This window comes from Cyphomyrmex costatus, unplaced genomic scaffold (genome assembly GCF_001594065.2).
Source record: "Cyphomyrmex costatus isolate MS0001 unplaced genomic scaffold, Ccosl1.0 scaffold172, whole genome shotgun sequence".
NCBI lineage: Eukaryota > Metazoa > Arthropoda > Insecta > Hymenoptera > Formicidae > Cyphomyrmex > Cyphomyrmex costatus.
In genome coordinates this window covers 59,925-81,941 of record NW_017275737.1, presented here as the reverse complement: position 1 = coordinate 81,941, position 22,017 = coordinate 59,925, and the positions used below count along the sequence as shown (strand labels likewise).

At 33.4% G+C, this 22,017-nt stretch overlaps 1 protein-coding gene across 1 annotated transcript; it reads left to right on the top strand.

Moving 5' to 3' along the window:
* The first annotated feature begins 370 nt into the window (after window positions 1-370).
* fra (neogenin protein frazzled) lies at window positions 371-12,196 on the top strand. The gene is made up of 26 exons (XM_018537442.1): window positions 371-428; window positions 3,509-3,674; window positions 3,781-3,920; window positions 4,397-4,564; window positions 4,647-4,769; window positions 4,843-5,005; window positions 5,473-5,600; window positions 5,693-5,852; window positions 5,948-6,063; window positions 6,331-6,742; window positions 6,993-7,269; window positions 7,359-7,565; window positions 7,641-7,950; window positions 8,048-8,206; window positions 8,288-8,493; window positions 8,806-8,961; window positions 9,036-9,198; window positions 9,256-9,450; window positions 9,688-9,720; window positions 9,912-10,041; window positions 10,106-10,338; window positions 10,633-10,737; window positions 10,930-11,138; window positions 11,221-11,428; window positions 11,823-11,962; window positions 12,098-12,196. Exons 1-26 carry the CDS (start codon window positions 371-373, stop codon window positions 12,194-12,196), a joined length of 4,464 nt encoding a protein of 1,487 aa, XP_018392944.1.
* Window positions 12,197-22,017: the final 9,821 nt, after the last annotated feature.

Sequence of the window (22,017 nt, the reverse complement as noted above, 5' to 3'; positions counted from 1 at the left end):
ATCGCGCGTGCGCAGCGATTCTCGTGCGTTGAGACTAGGCATCAAGCATCCCGGATGCTTCGTTCGTTAGCCATGTTTTACAGTCAAATATGGTCAGTGAGCTCGTTGTGCGAAAATGCATCCCGCGGACATGAGAACCGATCTGTCGAGTAAACGGCTGCGACGACGGTAAGAGGACGGCCCGGCGCGAGGGCGACGACGGACGCGAGTGGCATGCGCTCGCACCTCCGCCGGAACATCGCTTGCGTGTGTAACGACGGTGGTCGTCCTCGGAAGCGGTGCTGATCTCGACGGTTCCCCGAGAGGCCCCTTACTCTCCGAGGCGACGCGCGTCGGAGTCTGTTTGTGTGACGGACCTGCTTCCGACTCGATGGAGCCGCGTCCTTTCACCGTCCTGCTGGCTTTGTTGTTGACAACGCTCGCACGAGGTGAGTCCCTCCAGTAGTGCCTTCAACTCAGTCGCTTATCCCGGCGTTTGTTTTCGGCGACCTGTCGCGATTCCGTACCATTCTCTTGTCATTTAAAGGTATGTTTCTTTTTATTTCTGCACTATATAAACTGCACTGGCTCTCTCTCTCTCTCTCTCTCTCTCTCTCTCTCTCTCTCTCTCTCTCTCTCTCTCTCTCTCGTCAAATATTAAATATATCCCATCTCGCTTTAAATTTCAAAAGTGTATTGATTCAGCCACAAAAAAAACAGATCCCAAATTAATTAAGATCCTTGAATATAATACATAATTAATAGACAGGTTGTGTCTTGCGCCAAGTTCATCCTATAACATTAATAACGCTATTCAGGGCCCCTGTTTTTGAAAAGAAACGTATCCGGAAAAACTAGAGAAATACTGTAGAATAGAATAGAAATTTTATTCATTTTTTTTTTTAGCATATTTACAAGCCGAGAAGAAGATTTGGTCAGCTATTTTTCCTTAACTCCTTCATTCATCCGTTATATCTTTCGCTCGCTTTATATCTATCCTTTCTATTTCTACTATTTACTCTAATTGCCTTACATTACTTTAACTATCTCTTAAAATTCATTCACAGTCTTTGGAAAAATATTATAGTATGTACCTTACGTATATTATAGTATTCCTTGATAAACCGCGTAATCTTAGAGTCGAAAATAAATAAAAAAAGAAGATTCTTTTTCCTCGCGAGGATTCTTGAGTTATTTCTGACGAATTCGACTTAAAAGATTGTTTAAGGGTTGAATAAACGCGACAACATACGTCGCTCGTTAGTTGTTTATTTATGTCTGAAATTTCGGACTCTTCGGGGAAATTTTCGCGCGAATGCATTTATATGGAGAAAATTCCACATCGCTGGACTGGGAAAGCAATCGACCTGTCAACGAGAGCGCGACGCGATGTGATGCTGATGGATTTGCGAAGGCATTTTCTCGGCCGCAAGTGCGACAATAAATAGAATAGATCGATAGTCAGTGAAAATAAACGTGACGGTCTTCGTTTCGGCTGCATACGTATATATATCGCAGCCTTTTTGCGAAATCAGTCTTTTGTGAAACAGATTAGCTTTTTTGCAAAAAGGTCAAAGCAAATTGGCCACCGTTTTGCATAAAAGCTAGCTTTTTTACAAAGAAGCAAATTTCGCAAAAAAAACCGCGACATATACAGGGTGTTTTATAATTGTCTACCGACAACGCTCGTGGGCAGATAAAATTTTACAATTTTCGCAATGATTAACGAGATATATTAATTATTAAAAATCGCCTAATAGTTTTCAATAATTTTTCACCACTCAAATATTATCAACTTTACAGAAAAACCAGAAACAAAAATTGTTTATTTTCTTCTCATATAAAGCTCTAAGAACTTTTTCAGAATTTTTTTTAAATTTATTTTTTAGCATTGAATTTCTTTATTTCCAGCTATTTTTATGAACGTGAAAAAATGCGGTTTCTGAAAAATTTTTCAGAATTCTATGGAGAAGAAAATAAACTTTTGTCACTCTCTCTTGTTATTTTTCTATTGATAGTAATTGAGTAAAAAAAATTATTGGAAACCAATATTTAGCGATTTTTAGTAAAATTAATATCTAAATATACATATATACGTACGTATGTTTTACATTTGGTGCAGTCGGGGTGGAGTAGTTGTACGCATAGGGAGAAAGAGAAAAGCGAAACAAAATGTGCAAAGAGCATACAATTGATACAAATGGATACAGAAGGTTCAAAGCTTCGTTCAATTTTCATACCTTCCGTTCGTTCCCGCCTGCGGAAGAACAGACTCGTGTTCGTTTTGCAATTGTAGCCTTCATCTTCAATTTATTCGTGTTTTTTCTTTATATATTAATTTAAATTGTTTTATACGCATTTGAAAAGAAACGATTAATAATCGCAAGACTAAAGGCGGTCACGACACGTACCGTTCGATTAATTTTTTCTCATCACTGAATCAATATCTCTCAATTTTATTTCTTACTATATATTATTGGCTATTGGTTATATATATTTTAATTGCCCGTTTTAATCCCTCTTTTGTGAATAAAATTCTAGATTATTGACAAACAGCGAATTCGATTGGAAGAGCACGATGTGCACTGGTGCATATTAAAACCGCGGTATGAAAATTGACGTAGAGATATGTGTGTTTAATATAAATATATATATTAAATGGTGAATGCATTTTATTGTACTATTAAGTTATGTATCTATACTCGAATTAATTGCATTTCATTTTTAAGCCCATATTGAATCAGTATACAGCGGCTTCAATACGCATTAGGGCGCACTCGTGCGTCCAACTAAAAATTCGTTAAAAATTAATTACTTTTGTAACTTCAGTAAAATAATTTTTTTTAATCAAACGAATATTGATATCCATTTAGTCTAAAGAGAAACTCTTTACGCGAAACGAGATCCACTTCAGTAGGACGTATGATTTTTTATGCAGATGAATTTTATTTCGCGTGAAAAGTCATCCCCTTCTAGACAGAAGGGGGATCTCGTTTTACGTGGAAAATTGCACGCCCCTTGGCAGAGGGAAAGTGAGATATCCGTGCACTTTTTTCATTTTTATCAGCGTTCTAGATAAGTTAAACAAATAGTTCCGGTCATTAAAGTCGAGAAACCGAAAATGCAAAATGATACGTTAGGTTCGCAAAACTAACTTTTTTCTTTGAAGATTCCAGCTCAATTCTGATAGAAGATTGAAAAGATACGTAGTTCTGAAGATTATCATTATCATATAAGTTTCGACGATTAACATTGTTAATTTAAAACGATAATAATTAAATTGTTATTTTAATTTTTTCCTTAAAAAGTGATCTTTATGGGAACAAGAGAGACGCTGTCCAATTTTAAAGAATTTTGATAGTTCTATGGTAATTCTCGTGTAGTTCTGAATGTATTCTAACGTTTTTTGAAGAGTTCTTATTATGTACAGCAATTGTTTGAAATGGCAGTTTTTCATTGTGGGGTCTCATTATAAGACGAAAAATGTCGTTTCTTCCGTTATTAATTTTGTTTTCTTCTCTGTTCATAGTCAATGCAGGAGGCTTAGACTTCACCATCGAGCCGCAGGATGTGGTGGTGGAACAGGGAGGTTCTGCGATCCTGGACTGCGAGGCAAAGAGCGTCTTCGGAACGCCGAGTATACAATGGCGCACGGATGACGGACAGCCAATTACTTTTATCGGGGATAATTATCGGTAATACGCGTGATGCGCCTCTTTTTACGAGAAATTCCCTGTTGGTATGACGTCTTTGCGCATCATTCAGATTCTCACGAAAGAATTCCTAATTTTCTTTTTGTAGATCACAGCTAGCAAATGGGTCCTTGTACATGAATAGCGTATATGCTGGTAGTGCAGAATTAATTGGAAGTTATCAGTGCTTAGCCTCCATAGACAATGTCGGAGCGATTGTCTCTCGGACAGCCACAATCAAATTAGCAAGTTGGTATTCAGTTTTTTAGATCCTAGCGTATAACATGTGTTTGAAAATTTCGAAAAAAATTGATTCTTGATGCTGTTTCAATTTATAAACAATTCCTTTTTTTTAGCGTTAAAGATAATTCATTGAGTTTTTAATCTTACTCACAGGTAGCACATAATATTTATAAAATATTTATAAAATATTTATAATATTTTTAATATTTTGTAAATATTATTGAGGTCTTAGATTGCATAGATCATAAATACAATATTTATTATAAATATGAAATATATCGTACATATTGTAGTAAATACTATAAATTTTGAATTTATTTCAAATACTAAAAATATCAGATATGAGATATAATCTTAGAATTTCTTGAATTACAATTTTAGAATATTTAAAATTGCATAGCAGGAGAGAAGGGATTTTTTTTTTTAAATGACCACTTCTGATAACACTTATGCGATAAATATGACATTGACTTTCTTTAAAGGTCTTCCCGGTTTCGAAAGAGAACCTCAAGACACCATGGTTTATGCGGGACAGATTGCGTATTTGAGTTGTGCGCTACCTGCTTCCTCAAGTTTGTTAAAAATACAATGGTTAAAAAACGAACATCCCTTAGTACTTGATGGAAGTCGAATGACAATCCTGCCTTCAGGTACAATTGATGTCTACAATTAATTAAGATCTTGCATGTTAATTATTGTCATTAATATGGTTTATCTTGCTGATTCTCACAGGAGCGTTGGAAATCGACAATGTGCAGTATCACGATGTGGGATCATACAGATGTAACGCTAGTGGCTATGGTCAATACAGACTGAGCAATAAAGCACAACTAGGATTATTATCTAGTGATATTGGTAAGTTTAATAGCTAAATAACAAACAAATTGAATTTAACACAATTAAATTCATGGGTATTTTTTGATCGTAGATGAGGGATCTAGTGCTCCAGTATTTGTTGCACAACCTTTGCAACAAATAGTTACCGAGGGATCCGATGTAACCTTGGAATGCGCTGCCAACGGCTATCCAAAACCGTCAATTTTTTGGCTTAAAGACGGCGTCGCTCTTGATTTAACGTCGCAAGACTCTAGGTATACAGAATAGAATATTTTATTTACTTCAACAAATATAACTCAAAAGGACACCTAGTTTACAAAAGATGCCATAGCTTCACACATTCTTTCACACTATCAACGCACTTCTATTTATACGTCTAATTACATAAACTTTTCTCTAAAAACTCCGTAACTCCTTATACCCCAAATTTTTTAATTAATATTTTGCCTTTTCTAACTTTACTGTCTGCCTTTCTTATCCCTGGTATTCCTTATTTTTGTCAGTTTGTATTTTTACAGCCTGATCTTTTATCGCAACTGTCTATTTTATACTACTGACATACTCCCTTTTTCTTTACTACATCACACACACACACACACACACACCGACGTACACGAATGTAAAAATATACGTTTAATATAAATATAAATACGGATTAATTCGTTATTAGGATGACAATGAATCTGAATGTTGTATTTACGAAAAATATATCTTTTCCAAGATATCACAAAGTTGCAGCTTCTAGTCTTGTGATCACGAATGTCAGAGAATCGGATCACGGTTCGTACCAATGTCGCGCAGAAAATATGGTCGAATCTCTGGACGCAGTTGCCGAATTAATCGTACAAGGTATATTTGCTGCGTACCTACATGAGATTTTAATTATTACTCTGCAGTGATATTAAAGTACAACGTTCTTCAATTTAATTTACCTCTCTCAGTTACACCGAAGTTTATAAAGAAGCCGGAGGATAAAATAGCGAGTGAAAGTCAAGATCTAGAATTCGAATGCGAAATCTATGGAAAACCAGAACCAAAAATTACTTGGTTAAAGAATGGCGAGCGTATTACATTAAGCGCATATTGGCAAATTGTCAATGGGTATGTGTTTAGAAAACTTATGTCGTTGAAGAAATTCTATTAAATCATGTGTTATTCATGTTTAATAAGTTATTTTTTAATATTTTTATTTCTAGATACAATCTGAGAATTAATGGATTATTACCCATAGATGCTGGAATTTTCCAGTGTATGGGAGTGAATCCTGCTGGTAGTGTACAAGCCTCGGCACGTCTCATAATCAACCAGCCCAGTGAGTTTCGAGATAGAGTATAGATGAAATTTGTTTTCAAATGTATATGTTCTCTTTTGTTAATATTTTTTAAATATTTGATATTCATTGATTAATTAATATCAAAGTTTTTTTATTTTGTTTCTTTATATTTATCTTACATATATTATATTTTTAAATTATATTTTTATTTTTACGTTTATTTGGAATTTTTAATTGTTAAATCTTTATTTTTTTCCTGTGTTCCTCGTTAATTAACTGTTCTGCATGCTAACATCACGTATGCAGAGAAAACGAATCTCTATAGAACAACTCCCAAAACAGTTCCTAAGAAAAAATTATTATTACACCGACAGTTGTATAATAAAACGTGGCAACATCCGAGTACTCTCCTAGGACACACATTTTCGTCGAATATGCCAAGTCCTCCGCTTTCGATAAGTCCTTCTGATGATCCTGCGGATCTTCTTCCGAATTCGTTTAAGTATCCTAATCCTCTTTACGATCCAAGCTCCCGTTTTGTAGATGATACAGATACCTTAGAAGCATTCGACGGGGGTGGCATACCCTCTCCACCGAGAAACCTAAGTCTTGTCATCGTTACCGCAAGATTCGTTACGCTACGCTGGCAAGAGCCAGAAAATGCCAACAGCGACGCTCTCAATTATTTCGTACATTATAAACAGGAAGGAGCCATGAGGTAATTATTCTACGGAGGAACGAAAACATACAGAATGTCCCACAATATTTTGGACAATGCTTATGTGCAGATAACCCAAACTAAATTGAATCGAAAAGTCTTCTTGTTAACTATTGCGAAAATTTCGCAAAATGGTAGAGGATTTTTTTATTCAGTTCAGTCCGCTTTATTTGCATACGAGCAATGTTCAAAATATTCTGAGATACTCGTATGTGAGTATAGAATGATCAAACATCGTATATTCGTATAGAGAGAGAGTTGCCAACTCGCTGCAGAAATTAGAAGCCATGATACGTGGTTTGCAACCTGGTATGACGTATCAATTCCATGTAGTTGCGCAAAATCTTCGGGGAACCAGTGCTCCTAGTGAAGTATTACAAGTTACAACGTTAATAGAGGCCAATGTTCCTGGATATCCGATGAACCTGGAAGGTCAACCGACAAGCAGCATGAGTATTACCTTATCGTGGGAGGAGCCCCAAGTTATTAACGGTCGAATATCTAAATATATTATTACATTTATGGAGGTATATAAATTTTTTCTAGAAGTAATTAATATCAAAGTGATAATATTAAACGTTACTACTTATGTAATGTATAATTTTGTCATATTTAGGGCGATGATGAGGAAATAACGCGTGAAACTACCAGTACAACGTATGAATTGGTAGATCTTGTGCCTTATACGGAATACAGTATTAGAGTTCAAGCAGTCAACGAAAATGGCCCAGGCGCGTTCAGTAAAGATATCGTTATACGAACTTACAGCGCACAACCGACGCAACCACCACATAACGTTACTTTAGAAGCAGCTAGTTCAACGGTATCTGAATACATTATAAATAATTTCAATTGATGCAGCACAGATTATTCAAAGAGCTAAATGCGTGTTTTCTAGAGTATTATCATAAGATGGGAACCTCCACTCGAGGGACAGAATGGGATCATCACAGGTTATAGAATACGCTACCGTAGATATCCGCACGATTCTCGATCTGGAGATCGGCGATCCCCAATCACGGTAACAACTGAAGGAAATCAACGTTTGTACGTGCTCACTGGGCTCGAGAAGCACGTTGTGTATCAAGTCCGCATATGTGCCTTCAATGTCAATGGAACTGGGCCTTGGACAGAATGGACGAAAATAGAGACATATGAGAATGATTTGGATGAGACGAAGGTACCTAATGCACCTAGTAATCTGAGAGGTAGGAATTCATAAAATAAAATGGTATTATAATGATGCAAAATAATATGATGTTTTAATTATTGATTTGTTATAAACTTTGCATTATTATTACATAGTAAATGCTATGGCGGATTCTATATTAGTATCATGGCATCCCCCAAAAGATCAAAGCATCAAAGTGAGAAAGTATAAATTAGGCTGGGGCAAAGGTTACCCCGATGTCGAGGTACAAATTCTTGATGGAAAACAACGTTCTTACGCCATTAAATCTATAGGTAAAATCAATGCAACATTTGAAACTCTTAAAATATTTTTAATTTAATTTCTCGTTTTCTTTCTCTCTTTGGTCATAATAGAACCAACAATGGAGTATGTAATATCTCTAAAAGCAACGAATAATGTTGGTGATGGTCAACCAGCATATGCAAACGTAAGGACTCCTGAACGTTTTGTATCTGAATCCGCAGTGCCTTTAATACCACCCGTTGGCCTTAAAGCTATCGTGCTCTCAGCTTCTACCGTTGTGTTGTATTGGACGGACACGACTTTATCGAAAAGTCAAGTACGTTTTTGTTTTATATATATATATATATATATATATATATGTGTGTGTATATATAGATCCTTTTTATACATTTTGATCCGTATTCAGAACGCGTTTTTATTTATAAAAGCGCTCTTTTATTTCTAAAATTCTATGGTATGTGTAACGTAAATTATAGCATGTTAGAGCGCTAACATTGTTGTAAGCGCGTTCTAAATACGGGCCCTTGTATATAAACTCTCAATGTACAATATTATAAAATCTCATAAGATGTCGTTAAAAGTTAGACAGAAAATTGAAAATATCTGTAGTAAAAACATTTATTTTTAGTATATCACCGATAGTCGGTACTATGTGGTGCGTTATACATTCTATCATCACAGCAGCAGCCCACGATACAGATATTATAATGCTACCGACCTCAACTGTATGATTCATGACTTAAAGCCCAACACGCAGTATGAGTTTACAGTTAAATTGGTCAAGGTACAAGACACGTGGATTATACAGTTTAAGGAAACATAGAAAAAGACAAATGTTCTATAGCATAATTTCCACAGGGTAAACGAAGCTCACCATGGAGTATGGTTGTTCTAAATCAAACTCAAGAGGCTGCACCTAGCACGGCACCTAGGGATCTTATTATTCAAACAATTGAAGATCGTCCAACCTCCGTTCTATTACGATGGCAACCTCCTAAACAGCCTAACGGACAAATTACAGGTTGGTGATTTTTTAAATTTGAAAAATAAAATATATTTACTAAACTTCGATTTTTAGGATATCTCATAATTTATTCCACTGACAACACGAAATGGGATCGCGATTGGCTGGTCGAAGGTGTTATCGGTGACAAAGTGGATGCTATCGTGAAAGGCTTGCATCCTAATACAATATATTACTTCAAAATCCAAGCTCGTAACTCCAAGGGATATGGGCCATTCTCTACCACTGTTTCATTTAAAACACCACCAAGTAAATAACTCGATTTTTATTTGTTGTATTGATGTTGATTAATGTTAAATTTGATTGTTATGTTTATATAATATATATGTACGTGCGCACGCGTAGGATAATGCCTCTATTAATATAATTTTATACAAATGCGTAGTATTATCAGCATGTATGTATTTTTTCTGTTTTATGTTGCACTCTATTGTCCGTTCACAAATATGTTATAATTATTATGTTTATTTTTTATCCCTGTGGTAGGCAACGGCATGGATGATGAATTGCATGGTCGAGGTAAGATATTGTCCTAATCGTCCCAATCTTTCTGTTCTGTCATTCTAATTATGCATGGCTTTAAACACGTTATTATAAAACTTGTAATTAAATCTTTTTTAATGTTAAGTAAGAAATAACTTTTATTTTTGAAGAATAAAATTTAGGATGACTTTTAAGTTTTAATTAAACAAAACATTTGATTTTTTCAGATGGACGAAGTTTCTCTAATCTATTGATTTACATCATAGTCGGTCTTTCGATCGTCTTTATCACTGTAATATCGGTAGTGATCGTAGTCTGCTGTAAATGTAATCCAAGTTCGCCAGATCACAAGAAAGGGTATGTTAATACTGCTAATCATAGAACATAATGAGTCAATAATACACGTTTTTATGATTTTTAGATACATGAAAGATTCAAATCAGAAGACGAATATCAAGCCACCGGATTTATGGATTCATCACGATCAAATGGAGCTGAAGGCACTTGAGAAATCTTCGTTAAATGGTGAAGCCTCCACCAGTGGCGTCACCAGTAATACATTACCTAGATCGGGAAATCAGGAATACAATCAAGAAAATATACACGGGAATTCCAGTTCGTTGGATAAACGTACTTATGTGCCAAGTTACATGGGTAAGTCGTGTAAACTTATGAAGAATATATTGCTCCACTATATGGCGAATCAAACATCACAGAAATATTCTAATTGCATCACAAAGTTAACAGCAGCCCCATTTAATTGCACAAGCAAGAATCATTCCTTTGTTATAACACAGTTTTGATAAGTTTATTTTTAAATTACGTATTTCTATTTCATGCACAATTATTTAAGAAAAAAAAGTGATTTCGGAAAGGGAGATTTTATATATTTAATTTACGGTTTTTCTGATTTTGTTATTTGGTTGCTTCTTACTTATTTTCTATCAGGTAACACTGATGAGAAGTGCTCGACCCTGAGCAGGCAGCACAGTCGTGGAAGCCACAAATCTAAATTAATTACACTCCCCATTGACAGTGCACCTTTGCATCAGCGTAAGTAGTAGGGGGGTTCACTTGTACTATTGCACAATATACCTCTATGTATAATATATCTTTTGTATATTGGGAGCGATCAAACTGTTTAAAGTATTATTTTACAAGGTAAACGTACAAGCAATGAAATGTATAATTTCTATCAGTGGTTACTGTTTTACTGTAGACATCAAAGTTTCTGATTTGTTACAGCTATAGCCACGGCTACGCCGATTGTGAATAGCAGTTTATCGCAGCCGACCATTCACACCTCGTGCAGCGATACATCGTCGGTGAGACAGAACTACCCGCGAACGGTCGCGCAATACAGCTTAAATCGCGCGCACGTTACATTGGAACCAACTCCTGAATCCAGCCCGGATTCTTGCATACCTAGCTCATACGAGCCATTACAGAATCAAGTAAGATCTCAAATATGTGTGCATAAATTGTTTATTTGTTTCGCTTAATGAGAATTATGCTTTACTCTCTTACTTTCTTTAGTTGTCATATGGTACGAGTGGACAATCGTACAGTGGAAACACTCAATATGCCTCCGGTCATTATGGCAATAACACTCAATCGATGAGCAGCACTGGTGGGGAGAGCAACACTAGCAAACGATTGCAAGGACATCCCCTGAAAAGCTTCAGCGTGCCGGCTCCTCCGCCGCAAAGTGCTCCTTCGACACCGGCACAACAGAAGCACGGTGGTTAGTACCGTTTATTGATTATACAATACAACATAAAGCTCAAAATATCTTTTCCAACCCTCCTTTCTTAGAGTACATTTAGATTTCTTTCTGAGTACTCTCTAGGTATCATTTAATTCTTGTTTAAAATTTGATGTACAGCAAGGATAAAATGATATCTGGATGGCACTAGTGGAATCTGAATATTTGAGACTCTTAACAGAGACTAGTCATCAAGCCACCATTTTTTAGCGAAATCCTGCAAGTGAGAGAGAAATATAGGTTATCTCACTCTTTCAATCACACAAATATAAGAACTGTACTGCATCACAATGCCATTAAGGCCATGATACATAGAAAAACTTAAAAGACTTAAATTTTAAACACTAACAATTACTATTTTCTGTAATTATAGTGTCACATGTGACAGTAAGGCCAACGATGTCCGGGAGTCCGTACAAAAAATCACAAGGGTCGTCGTCGCAATTAACGAAGAATCGCTTAGCCTCTGTGTCAAATCCGGCACACACTTCGGAGGAAGTTGAACGGTTAAAGGTAAAAATTACAAATCTATTATATACATCCGTATATATTAGATATAACATATATTTACTCCTGTAAACATAATATCATTTTGTTTGCAATCATTTCGCGCGATTGCGTCTTAATTAAATTTAATTATGATTGCAGCCTTCGTATAGCACTGAAGAATTAAATCAGGAAATGGCCAACTTAGAAGGTCTCATGAAAGATCTAAATGCCATAACAGCATCGGAATTTGAATGCTAAAGTAGGTTCCTAAGCCTTGTGCCATTCTAACGTTTTCAATGTTAGTACCTGAAAGGTAAATTAATTGTTACATTTTTCCCATTCATATTGAATTCTTTCCCAATAAATTTGTACGATTACTATCAGGACTACATGTAGAAAAAAGAATGTTACATAATTAATTAGCGTCGATGAACGGCGCAATTAATGCGTGATTCAAATCGTTTGAGTTAATGTAATTGGGAAATGGTAAACAATCAAGTTAGATCATTCAGTCACGTTTCTTTTTTCTGGTACTAGCGTTGCTCAGCTTAAGCGTGAAACTAAATATTGTATTGTACTTGCCAATGTGTAATCCAACAACGTCACATTCTTACGGTGTATTTTTGATAATACGAGCAGGCAAGTATTGTGCTGCAATTAGCCGTTTGAAGAGGCTTGACGAGTGCTTTCGTGTTATAGACGTTTACAGTGTAATCGCGTGTAAATATGCGGAATACATATTCTGATCGGGACATAAATTATCTAACGTAATCGATTACGACGTGTTTTTCTACGGTGTGTGAAAGTTGATATACAATGATGAAGTAATCAAGCCGCATGAGCAGAAAACGTCGCAATGTTTTTTTTTCGTCATTTATATGAATATTCAGGGTGGTTTAATGAAATTTAACAATACCCTTTAAATATATAATGTTCTTCTACGAACGTTGATCCAAACAAAATTGTTTCAAGAAAAAGGAAGAAAATTGCTCCTGGCGAAAAGCTCATGTGTCGCTTGTCGCTATATTTATATTCATATATGTAATTAATCTTTGACTGAAGGAAAAATCTTGAAAGAAAACAGAACTTTAACAGAATTGCTGTTTTATCGATTCAATAAGACTTATACACAAGGTTTTACTAAACTATACAGGTTGCCTCATCGGTGAATTTATAGACAGAATAATATAGATAAAACGGGATGTCACCGTGAATCCAAATTTGTCGACTGAATGATAAAGGTATCTCCCAATTAACGCTAAATATTCGTAAAAGTTCGATTTGTATTCGCAATATGCCGAATATTTTGGAATAGTAAAAGCATCGTCACAGAATTTATAAATTTGACGGTAAAATGTTCAGAATATTATATAAATATTCCTTATATATATATCACAAAATCACTTGCGAGCAAGTAGTACACATTTTCGCTGACAGAAGCATTTACTCGTAAACAAGGAATCATCTGGGAGAAAATATAAGGAATGCGTTCAGGAAGACGCTGTTAGCATTATTTGTGTCATTCTATCTCCATCTATTAGACCTAAAACAAGAATAAAATGACACAAATGTTTATAGCTTCTCACTGAACATATCAAAAAAGCATAGCCTTTCGCCTGTCAAGTAAATCTCAAAATTGGGCTCCAAAATTAAAGCACACAAAATATATTTTTTATAGTATAATTTTGTTTGAAAAGTGATTCAGGAATAATCAGAATTCCTGGAAAAATTAAAGTTTTGCAGAATATACATATATGTAAGAGTTAGGCCGAGAAAGATGTCAGGCGCTCCACCGTACCGAGACTAGATCCGAGGCTTCGAGTCATCCATATTAGCAACTGTCTCGCAGCAGAGCCACATAGCTCAAAGGCAGGAACTCTTTCCTTACAGTGATATTTTACATATACGGAATATTGTCGGAATATGTAATGGTATATGATTTAAATGGAATATTTAACATATTTGAATGTTGCTTTTACATTCCATAAATATTTTGGAATCTTCCAGAATATTTTAGAAATATTTGTTTTCTTTTTTGAGGGATTTTAGGAACTGTTTATAAATATTTCAGGAATATTTAACGTTAGCTAAATTAGTCTGCTCTACTTGCCCACAAGCATTTTTGGGAGAATTACCAAACTATATATTCACAATCAGTGATCTATAAAATAATACTGTAGCTTGCAGGTATCTAATAATGTTATATAATATTTGTTTCTATAATATAATATAATATTATATTATGTTATGTTATATATATATATATTTTATATATATATAACATATTTGTTTTCAAGAATAATGTTTATTTTATTAAATTTGTATATTTATTGATTTTTCCCTATTGTAAATATATCAAATGTAATAATATATATAGTCGATAATATAGTCGACAAAACCCGATAAGATTTATTGAAGCTTTTAGCAATTTCGGCCTATAAAGTAATTTAAAAAATAATTACTGTGTTTACACGGCTACTATTAATCGGGTATAATAATATCCGTAGTTACAACTCTCGAAATGTGTACTCATTTACACGAAGCGATTTTACTTTATCCTACTGATGTAATGAAAACAATTAATTATATAATTCTTTAGTTATGTTATGAGCTTATAGCATTCAAGTTTGGCAGTACAAGTGAAATAACCACTTCTTGCGGTACAGCCTTTGAAAACTGGTTTTATAAACCCACACTTGTTCGCTATCGGATATAGAGTAATAACTACTGGTACTATAAACCTATTATAAACCTGTCGTATAAACATAGTCTATAATTTTTAAATTTCCAATAGTGTACAATTGATTTATTGATATTTTATAAAAATAACCATTATCAATAGTTTACCATCTGTACTTGGAATATAAACGTATAAATGAAATTTTTAATGGTTATTTGAATGCTGCTTTTGTGCATTCTGTAAATATTTTGGGATATTCATGAATATTGTAGGAATGTATTTTTAAATCTTATATATTTTAAAAATCTTCTATGTTTATTTGAGGAATGTTAAATGCCAGCTGGGCTGTAGCTTTCTTTATTGGTTTCTCTCTTCGCACAGGAGGCTTATTACGGTTTTCGGATTGGGTGAAAATATCGAAAGTGAGAGACTCACCCAATTACGGTTAATCTCACCTGTGAGAATACAAAATTACTCGTGTGAGCGGGCTCGACATAAAATTTCGAAAATTTGTGAAAATGTGAAATCAAGCAAGAGTGACAAATAAAGACATATTATTCCGTTATTCGTATAATGGATAATTTAATGTTCGTGTTTGTGCATATGGAGAAAATAGAAAAAATAACAAAAAGTGTTTATTTTTTTTATTTATAATTTTTTTAAAGGCATTTATCTACTAAAAATGAAATACTGTCATATTGCCGACAAAATCTGATATATTAACAGATGTGTAGTATACTTACTAACATTTTTTATTGCCGCTATTACATCTTAACCATCCTCGTGCAAAATCTTCATTAATCTTCATATAGTTTAGCAAAATTCTTTTCTGTTTTTCTATAACGTTCATTTTTAATTTGTATTCTTTTCTCTGTATTATTAATGCGTAATAATAATTAATAATAAGTATAATCTTTTAACCTCACTCTAATTATAAACTGTAACTGCGAATCTTTTTCATTTGGTTTGATTTCGTGAAAATGTGAAATTACTATACTGAAATAAGTGCTTAGTTATCTCACATTTTTACTCGACAATTCCGTAATTGGGTAATCAGAGTCACGTGAAATGAAAATGTAAAAAGTGATTAAATTCACTGAAAAACCATAATAAGCCCCCAGGGCATGTGTCGCAAAAGGATGAGAATGAGGTAACCTGTATATATAAGTTCACCTGTATGTATAATTCAGATTCAATAAGACAAAACTCCTGAGTATTCGCTGCAATCATACTAAATCATGATGTCATGAAGATAATTAAAGTCTCGTTACAAATGCTTTGAAGCGTTTGATGGACCAATAAGAAGAAAGAAATTTACAAATTGATTTAAAATACAAATTGCCATCTCTACTTATATATCTAGAATATATCTGCTTTAAAGCACAAATTCTCTGCTTTAAAAACACAAAAATTATATAAGGAAATAATTTGTATACACAATAAGTAAAAAATAATGCCTACACCGGTCGAAGCTAGATCTTAAATGTTTTAAATAATTTCATGTGAATTTATAACCACGTCCGTAGTTTCTTGAATTGCGCATCGAAAATGTTTTCTTTTCATTTTTATAACAAGATTAACGATTAAAAACATAAAAGCTAAATTTGAATCAATCTGGTAATTAAGACGCAGTCGGAGTGTGCTATTTATGGATTAAAAATCTATTATGCGTATTTTCATTTCACTTATCATTTATGACCGTTTACTAATTATAGTATTTTTACAGATGTTTTAAAGCCATTTCATTATTTTATTTTATCCACATTTTCTTTATTTACAAATGAAATGCAAGAAATTTCAATGTTCTCACTTATGACGTCACGATCTAATATGGTTGCGATGATTATAGTTAAAAGTCTTATTGATGTCACATCTAAGGCCTGCGCATAATAGAAGAAATATTAAGAACAGGAATAAATATTAAGATTTCAACCTGTCACAGATCAGGAGACGCAGTAGTGTCTGCGGCCATGTTTAAAAACTAAAAGACACTACAAGTCTCTTATTCTGACCACCAAAATCCATTTTTCGGGGGTACATAACAACTACAATATAAAAATTTTTGGATCGCTCGTAATATATTCTGAAAGATACAGGCATCGCTACGAGTAATTTGAGCTAAAAAAATTTTAAATCGCTTTGGCACCTTTAATTAATAATATATCAGTTACTTTTTATGGTAATATATTATTATTAGATAAAAAGATTTAAACTTTTGAGGTACTAGGAATACCGGAATACACGGTTTTTATTTATACATTGAAATCTTAATATTTATTCTTATTAATATTTATCCTAATATTTTTTTTATTGTGCGCGATGCCTTATACTTGAAAAGATGGAGAATGTTAAGTCAAGTAATTTACGGTCCAAGTCGATATAGGCGGAAAGTAAAAATATTTATTCTATTTTTGTATATATTAAAATCGGTTTGCGATGAGTTTTATTGTACATGTCTTATACATATTTGGGGGCTACTGGCAAAGCTTATTTGGATTTCCACATGATTAATTTGTTTAGAAATGGACCATAGTTTTTGCATCCATCGAGATCGTTTTACGCAAAACTATTAAATACAAAATAAAATAAATTCGCTTGATGTAAGCATGATATTATATTTCGTGAGATTTTTTGTAACTTTCCTGATAGCAAAATGCTAGCAGTTTACAGACGAATTGGCAGCAAACTCTAAGATTCCTACTACAAAACTAAACGTCTGTGTCCGCGTTTGCTTATGGATCCATCAGCCTACTGACATTATGTCAGCAAATTGATGGCAGAAACTGAGTAGAGTCTGCTGCATAATCTGATTTTTCAGATTGAGGCACATTGAAAGCGGATACGGCTCCATAAGAGGAACTTCTTGTAAAAAGAAAACGCCTACATAAATCCTATAATGCCTGTTTTACAATAGAGTCACAAGTTGTAAAACAATGAATATAAAACAATCGACTATGACTGGTTAATTTCTTATGGTTTACGGCTTGCGATTCTATTGTAGAATAGGCTTAAAGAAGCATATGCAAATTAAGTAAGTGAAAATAGAATATCAGCAGGCTTTATTGATCATATTTCTGACAGCAATTTGCTGACGTTGTTAGATAGTACCCTGTGTACAGTTTGTTGCCTTTTGCAATAAAAAATTGGTAGCATGCTCTGCTCAAAATCTGTCTCTGCAGGTTTTGCTATCTGGATTGTTACGAACGACTTTCGTAAGATGTTTGTATTAGTTACTCTATTCGGGTGTACTTTGACATCCTAGGCAGCTTGTATTTAAAAATTTTCGTTTTGCGCGAGTATCCTTTGTTAAAGCGGTCATCTAGTATATATTACGATCTCATTGAAAAATATTTTAGAAGTTAATCGGTTATACAGACAAATAATTATAGGTATTATATAATAGGCTGTTTAGCATGACAAAGTCAACGGTCGATTTTTAAAGAATCGATTGCAGAAGGCACGTGAGATTCATATGCGGAAATTTTTCACGGTTCCGCTTGATTGAGCGGCACGATACTTTCGAGCCGATCTATTGCTGTGCTTCAAGAATAAATACTTCATCATAAGCATTTAAAGATTGCGTTACTCGAAGAATACAATCCGCTTAAGTAAAGCAAGCTTCATTTTCTTCTCCGTGTCGCCTTTGCGAGTTGAAGTATTATTGATAAAAAAAAAGTTGTATACAAATATTTTTAGTGGGATATACATATATAATATATATACTTCGTATATAGATTTGTATTTTACTTACTCGGACACACGATCGAGAACCGCTTTTGGAAAAAATTTTGTAAACATATAAACCCAATGCTCAATACTCACCCGGCGTTGGAAATCGTCGAGACATATACATATTTCTATCCAAATACATTTTATATAAACTATTTACTGCCAATTCATTAATGCATATCTATCGAAGTATGTACACAAGGGGACACAAATGCCTTACTGAAAGTTGCACGCGTAACAAAGAAAGCATAAGAAGGCATGACAAAGCATTTGTATCCCCATGCGTATATATGTATGTATGTTTCCTTCCAATTGCTAAAGACTCTATCCGATAAAACACTAGTGAAACACACGGGGCGCGTCCGAAGTCCAATTCGGGTCAATGAAATACAACGATCGTAACATTATATATTATTCGCGAAACAATAGTATACTTATAGAATTTCGAATTGTATTCAACCACTTTTGGGATACTTTTATATTTTAATAGCGCTCAAGGTTTGTACAAAAATCTTGTATATTAAGGGCTTGTATGAGATGCGAAAATTAAGAACTCGAGTAATAACAAGTTGAACTCGTCTTCTTTTACTTTGAGACAAAAATTAAATTCAAATTTATTAAATTGGGAAACCGTAAAAATGCTAGACAGCGTTAAGATCATTCGGAAGAATATTTTTTGGAGCTATGATTAATTATGTCTGCTCTTTTCTAAATCACTTGAGTAATTCGCGAAACACAAATTCTGATGTGTAATATTTTCGATTTTTGGATGTATGCGAAGTAAGTGAGAGGCGTTCTACAATAAGCCATCATTTTAGTTTTAAGTCATAAGCCGTAAGAAATCGACCAATTACAGTGAGAAGAATAATCGACTCTGATTAATCGATTTTTTACGATATAAGAATTAAAAGCTTAGGTAATGGTTTATTGTATAAAGCTTATGAGACTTCCTTAAAACTAAAATAGTGGAAAAGTTAATAGTTTAAATCTTTGAGGAGAGAGATGGGAGTTTTTTAACATAACTTATGACAAATTTTATTTTATCCTTTTCGGAATTTCGGGTCATTAAGAATTTAACTCCTAGAATTTTAAAATTTAAAATGACGATGCAATATAGAAGATTAAATTTTTAAATAGAAAATTTGATTATTGTGGAACTCGGTTTTTAAAATCGCTGAATTTGAATACAATCTGAAAATGTTGGAAAAAGGATAGTAATTTTCAAGAAAGAATTTGCTAAACTTATATATGATTTGCGCTGACTTGTTAACAATTCCTTAAAACCAAGTTTTACAATAATCAGATTATTTTTTTTATAATTTTGTTCGCCATATTGGATCAATCATTTTGAATTTTTAATTTTGGAATAAAACATTATATATACCACAATATGTCAAAAAGTTTTAAAATTGAACGAGTAATTTGCAAAACAAATTGAGATGGCTATATAATATGGTAATCGATCGTCTTTAAAGAATTAAATAGAAGACACAGTAGTGTATAGGCGCTAAAAAGCGCTGCCAAATTTTGTGATGGATTCTTCATGCAGGATTTGAAACTTTTCGAGTGTGACAGAAAAATTAGAAAATAATATTTTATATCATAATTAGGAGCATTACGTATTGTTTAGTACGTAAATAATTCTGCTCGATGTGCGATTTGTATGGAAGAAACGAATGAAAGTTCTTCCGCAGTCGATAGCAACGTTGCGAAGATCATTAGCAAGACATTTGATGACATTGGCAAGAAAGTTTTCGAAAAATTAAATAAAAATGTTATGTGTACATTTATTTCAAGCAGTAATTTTTAAGATATAAAAGTTCAATATAGATTGCATTTAGATGGCTATCATGAATCGCGCGTGCGGTAGTTAGTAAGTTCAGCGTTTAAGTATATTCCTTCTAAATAAGACTTTATAAGTATGGACTGACAATTGCCTATAGTTTTTGTAAAAAGAAAAAAACAGTCCGGAAGAGATTAGAAAGAGAAGTACGGGCTTGTTTGTATTGGTCTAAACACAGCTAGTCTGTGTAAACATAGCTATATTTAAATTCTTATTATTTCACAAACTCTATTGCTTAAAACAAAAATTTACAAACAATTTTACTTAATTTTTTGAAAACTTTCTATTGTAGTATTTTGGTTTACGAATTTCGAGACATCCCGTATATGTACCACACACACCCGCGCTCGCTCTCACTTGAAAATCTTTAGAAGTTAATATCTGTGAACTATTGTGAAAATTGCAAAATAATGGGATTTTTCGTTTCAATATAGTCTACTTTACTTGCATACGCTCAAAAATTTTGAAACTGTCAAAAAATTTGAAACACCACATACTTAAGTGTGTTGTGTGTGTGTGTGTATATATATATTCATATATACATATATATGTATGTATATATTCATATATATGTATATATCCATATGTGGAAGTTGTATCTGTATTGCGCTCTTGATAGAAAAAAGACATGAGATACTCTTTAATCGAAAAACAGGCCTACTAATCAGAAGGCCTGCGAAAATGTCTGACTACGAAAGTATAAATCAGCGTATAGTAACATAAATAGCGTATATATTTATCTATATAAAGTTGATATTATTTATTGATTTTTTTCTTGCGTGTGTGCGCCGATTTTTCCGGGTATAGATGAAAATGCGAAGATTAGAAGTTGAATTCAACTATCGTATGCCGTGTCGCATAAAATGACACCTATTCTCATTACTCATTAACGACACAATCAACGTGCATTAATTATATTAGATATATATTGTAGTTTCGCCATTCAACAATGTAAATATGATATAACACATGTCATTATATTACATTTACATTGAGTGCGAAATTATAATATATAAATATAATGTAAATGATGCTTAGTGTTGATTGAGGAATCGACCATCCACATCTGCATTTATGAATTAGTTAGGTAAATCAATTATCCAGACTAACATTCTCATTCAATTTGATGATATATGTTTTGCAATGAAGAAACGACCGGTTTGATGTATATAAATAAATATAAAAAGAACAACACCGCCACTTTATATAAGAGATGATCAAGTATTTATATATTACACACACATACATACGCGCGTGCGTATATAGCGTTATATATATGTATAAAGCTATTTTATATTTATATTATATAATTATATAATAATTAAATATAATTCTTATATTTGTACGATATAAGAGAACCCGCCCCGAGACGAAACATTCATAACAAGTGTGTGATAATATTTGTAAAACTGGTATTCAATAAACAATTTTATGTTCTTTACAAAATCGTGCCCTACATCTTGCATGTATATTGCGAATGGAAATGGCAGGATATTTATATCCCAAAATCATTCCGATATTATTAAAGTGTTGTAATATATATACCAATAAAGTCCTTTAAATTGCGCGCTAAAATGATTTTTCAGTCTTGAAAACGCAAACTTTATTGAACTCTCTATCGTAGTAATATCACGAGTTAAATCAACTAGCAATTTAACAATTTGATGCTTTTATACATCTTAGAACGATCTTCATAATGCTGAATGACATCAACTTCAAATTCCCTACGTTTGAAATTCTTTTATTCCTCTCTCTCGAATTCTCATTTCAACTCAGATCAAGAATTTCTCCCTTTAATCTTATATATCCTATCTCTAAATTTAATTT

Excerpts from the sequence above, each read along its gene's own strand:
- fra (XM_018537442.1), top strand. The coding sequence starts at position 371 with ATGGAGCCGCGTCCTTTCACCGTCCTGCTGGCTTTGTTGTTGACAACG. Across the intron at positions 5,601-5,692 it reads TGCCGAATTAATCGTACAAG|TTACACCGAAGTTTATAAAG; the intron begins GTATATTTGCTG and ends TACCTCTCTCAG. Across the intron at positions 8,962-9,035 it reads TTACAGTTAAATTGGTCAAG|GGTAAACGAAGCTCACCATG; the intron begins GTACAAGACACG and ends TAATTTCCACAG.